General features: G+C 37.7%; 1 protein-coding gene across 1 annotated transcript; it reads right to left on the reverse strand.

The window, feature by feature from the left end:
* Positions 1-3024: 3024 nt before the first annotated feature.
* On the reverse strand, positions 3025-4033 carry LOC131015473 (ethylene-responsive transcription factor 5-like). The gene has a single exon (XM_057943898.1). It carries the CDS (start codon positions 3851-3853, stop codon positions 3221-3223), a length of 633 nt encoding a protein of 210 aa, XP_057799881.1. The 5' UTR covers positions 3854-4033; the 3' UTR covers positions 3025-3220.
* Between the last annotated feature and the right edge of the window lie 284 nt (positions 4034-4317).

The following is a 4317-nucleotide window of genomic DNA, read 5'->3' on the forward strand; positions in this document are numbered from 1 at the left end:
ATCTGAAACCGAATAACCGAACCGACCCAAACCGAAATTTTAAAATATGGTTCGGTTTTTTCGGTTTTCGGTTCGGTTCGGTTTTTTTTTCATAAAATTTCGGTTTTTCGGTTCGGTTCGGATTTTTTAAAACCGAACAAAACCGAAAAACCAAATTATATTTATAATATATATATATATATATATATATATAATATTTTAATTATAATTTTATAATATCTAGCTTCTAATATTTTTTTTAATTTTATAGTTTCTTTTTGGAATTTTCGGTTTTTTTTTTCGAAAATTTCGGTTTTTTCGGTTTTTTTTCGAAAATTTCGGTTTTCTTCGGATTAATTCGGTTTTTCGGTTCGGTTCGGTTTTAATTATAAAAAATTCGGTTAATTCGGTTCGGTTTGTTCGGTTAATTCGGTTCGGTTCGATTTTTTTTTTAAACCGAACTAAAATATGGATTGGTTTGGTTTTAGCAAAAACCGAACCATATAACCGAATGCTCACCCCTAGGTGCATGATTCACTCCAACTTAGCACAAATCTACACTTTAAAATACAGCCAACTACCAATTCGCGCAATCTCCTTTGCTTTTGTTCTTTTGGATTTTATTATGCTTTTCTAGTAACTAGTAATGCATATTTGTGGCATTATGTTATTTTGTTGATATAAAAAGCTGATGCATATTTATTTGTACTTTTAAAAAAATATTTTTATATAAACTAATATGAATGTTAATTCAAATTATTTTAATAAAAAAATTAAAATATAGTACTCCTTCCGTCTCAATAAATGTGGCCACCTTTCCTCTTTGGTTTGTCCCACTAAAAGTGGCCACTTTCTTAAATAGTAAAAATTAGGGCTTCATTAAGCAATTAATCAAGCTGTTAATCTATTCTTAAAATAATCCTACAATTTTCTTATTCCTACCTAACCCTAGGTAAATCATTTTACCTCTCACACTCTCTCTCTCATCCGCCGCTGAGTTTCTTTCTCTCATCTGCTACTCTCACTATGAAATCCAAACGAGTCTTCGACCGTTCGCCGTGGAGGTTTGAAACCGTGCCCTTCGATTTCACACCACTCATCCTCGATGTGGTGTCGGAATCGAAGCCTTCTCCATTTCACGAGGCCTGCAACCCCCTTTCGCCACCGTCCGCCGCTGATTCCATCGATCTGACATCCGCCATGATGAAGGAGCATAGCTCCTCCGTGTCGCCGGCATCTCCGGTGTCTCGGCCCTCTCTGAGCGAAGTTTTATCCCCTCGGTCCTCCTCCCAGGAAACCCTAATCGAAGGGGCTTTGTTCTCGGCTGACGCCGATTCCACAGATCCGGTGCCCTTCTCCGAGACTTTGGCATCTCCGGTCTATGTCGCCTCTATTACCGGTGTTCTTTTCCCCCGATCCCCTGTTAATTTTTCCTAGGAAACCCTAATCCAAGGGGCTTTGCTCTCTGTGCCCGCGGATTCCACAGATCCGGTGCCCTCCTTCGATACTCCGGCCTCTCCGGTCTCTGTCAAACCTCTGAGCCATTATCTGGTTCCCCCCTTGCCGGAGCCCTTTTCTGAGGAAGCCCTGCTCGAAAGGCTTGAGACGGAAGATCTCTATAGGATAGTGGTCGCTGATACACTGTCTACTTGGTCAGACATGGAATTCGGCAATGAACTTGAGACGGAAGGGTGGACGGCAGTCCAAGAAACAGAGCCGACGCCGGTTACAAAGCCGACAATCACTTCCATGGTCAGACATGGAATTCGGCGATGAGGACCTTGCTTCCAAAGTGTACAGATTTATATAGTCCATCTCTAATTGTTCGAAAATTTTACTGTTCAAAATTAATTAAAATTTCAGATTAAATTTTACTGTTAATTAAAATTAATTAAATTTTTAATCTCAATTTTAAAATTAAATTAAAGTTAGAAATATAAAAAGATGGAAAAGGTTGTTATAAGTAATTAACTCACTAATAAAGTCATTAAAAGAGTGGACCACACATGCTTAAAGCTTAACTATCACTTTCTTAATCTTCGTGCCGAAAAGAAAGTGGTCATATTTATTGGGACGGAAGGAGTATTAAACTATAAAATTACAACAATAACTAATTAACTTTTTTTTTGCAATATTATTATTATTATTTTACAGTAATTATAATAAATTTCACCTATATTAATAAAAATAGAATAATTAAAAAAGTATCTTATGTTATTTTTTTTTATATTATATAATAAAGGAGATGACTGAAGATGATAATGCGCTATTTTACTGTTAAAACTTCTTTATTATAGGGCTGAGCATTGGAGATGTCCTCGATGAAATATAAAAGGAGGAGAAGCGGACGATATTTACATCAAATTCAACTTGGGTTTTGAAATAATATACGTAACTCATCGGATAAATTGCTGACCGATTCTAACTTATGGTAAAAAAAAATTATATTATTTGCCGTTGAGGCAGAGATCATGGTTTTCCCGTGACAAAGAAAATGGGTCAAACTTATACCATATAAAATTAATGGATATCGATACCGATTAAATTTTGCTAAGTTTGGCTGCGAGTCGAAGAAAATAACCACTGAAAATATATAGTTGGAAACTCATATCGTTTCTGAACTGTGAAAAAGAAGGGCTATATTGATTCAACTATTCCCTCTCAAAAATAAAATAAAATTAATTGAACTATTTTTAAATGTATTTGGGTTACACGTTGTTGGTTTTGTTGTAGTACTTGGAGATAATTTCACAATTATTTCTGCAAACTATTCCACATAGGCTAATTTCCTTTAGGCGTTTTCGTAATTTCGTTGGCTATACAAATTTAGTATAAGAAAATAAAAAAATAATACTAAAAGATGAGAAAATTTTATTACTCCAAATAATTTAGTAACCTCTCATTTTTTTTATCCCATATTTTTAGGGTTTATAAAGAAGTTTGTCTTACTTTTTTTTATATGATTTAGGTGAAAAAATATTATTATATCAATATTAATCTATGATTATATTATCTCAATTGGAGTGAAAGTAGAATGAAAGAGGCTATGCAAACATTTTTTTTCATCATATTAAAGAACTATGGAATATTACTTAAATTATTGAAAATATATATTTTTCACCATGTTCCATTGAATATATATATGTTGAACATAAACTTCCTACTAAAAAAGAAAAAGAAAAAGAAAAAAAATGAAGAAGAAGACAAACTAAACATATGATACGAGAGATACGTGTGACACCTAGGAGGTGTGTGTGGGGAGATACCAACACAAGGGCGTAAGAGGCGCCGCCCATTCCCACTCCGCCGTCTCACATTTCACCATCTTCTGCTGTCTGAGCTCCAACTCCTCCTCTCTCCGCCGCTTCCCTCCGCCGCCAGCAGCAGCTGCCTCGCGCTCCCGCTGAATCTCCAGCGGGAAGTTGAGGATCGCCTTGCTTCCCCGCATCCTGAACGCCGCCCTATCATAAGCCCTGGCCGCCTCCGCCGCCGTGTCGAACGTCCCCAGCCACACCCTCGATCCGCGCCGCTTCGGGTCACGTATCTCCGCCGCGTACTTGCCCCACGGCCGCCGCCTCACCCCTCTGTAGTGCTGCTGCTCCTCCGCCACCGCCGCCGCCCCATCATCACTCGAATTACCGCTCCCGAACTCGATCCACTCGAGCCTCTTGGCCGGCGGCGGCGGCGATCCGAGCTTCTGATTCCGATCAAAATCAAAGACGTATTGGGCGGCGAACAGCTCCGAATCGGGGGAGCCAGATTCGGAGCTGCTGCTGCTGCTGGCTGAGCTCTCGAATTCGAGTTCGAATTCAAATTCTCCCAAGAGATGCATTCTGATTCGTTCAATGGCCGAAACTTCGTCACAAAACGCCATGAAAACTTTCGATTAAGCAGAACAATTTTTAATTTAATTTGAGAGTTAAATCGATAGGTTTTTCGAGAGAGAGAGAAATAGGATTATTGAGTGTGGATGAGAGTGTGGAAATTGTGTGTGTATATATATGATGATGGGGTGCTTGGTCTGGTCAAATCTTTTGCGAAACTTTGAGCAAGTCTTGTGATATGTATTGGCCGTTGATTCAGATGATTTTCTTGACCCAATGACGCTTCACGGTTTAGATGTCAACTCATATCATTATCATCTTGTTCTTTTTCGTCGTCAACATATAATAAAAAAAATTATTATTATTTCAATGTCCAATGCCCTGATAACGTACGGTGGTTAATATCCAATACCTGAAGTCTTGGTTCGAGTTCACTATGATGCGGTCTTAATATTTTTTTTATAACTTGTGTAATTGATAAATAATAATATTAATAATAAAATAGTGGGTCTTT

The sequence above is a fragment of the Salvia miltiorrhiza genome, chromosome 1 (assembly GCF_028751815.1).
Source record: "Salvia miltiorrhiza cultivar Shanhuang (shh) chromosome 1, IMPLAD_Smil_shh, whole genome shotgun sequence".
Classification (NCBI taxonomy): Eukaryota; Viridiplantae; Streptophyta; class Magnoliopsida; order Lamiales; family Lamiaceae; genus Salvia; species Salvia miltiorrhiza.

Excerpts from the sequence above, each read along its gene's own strand:
- LOC131015473 (XM_057943898.1), bottom strand. The coding sequence starts at position 3,853 with ATGGCGTTTTGTGACGAAGTTTCGGCCATTGAACGAATCAGAATGCAT.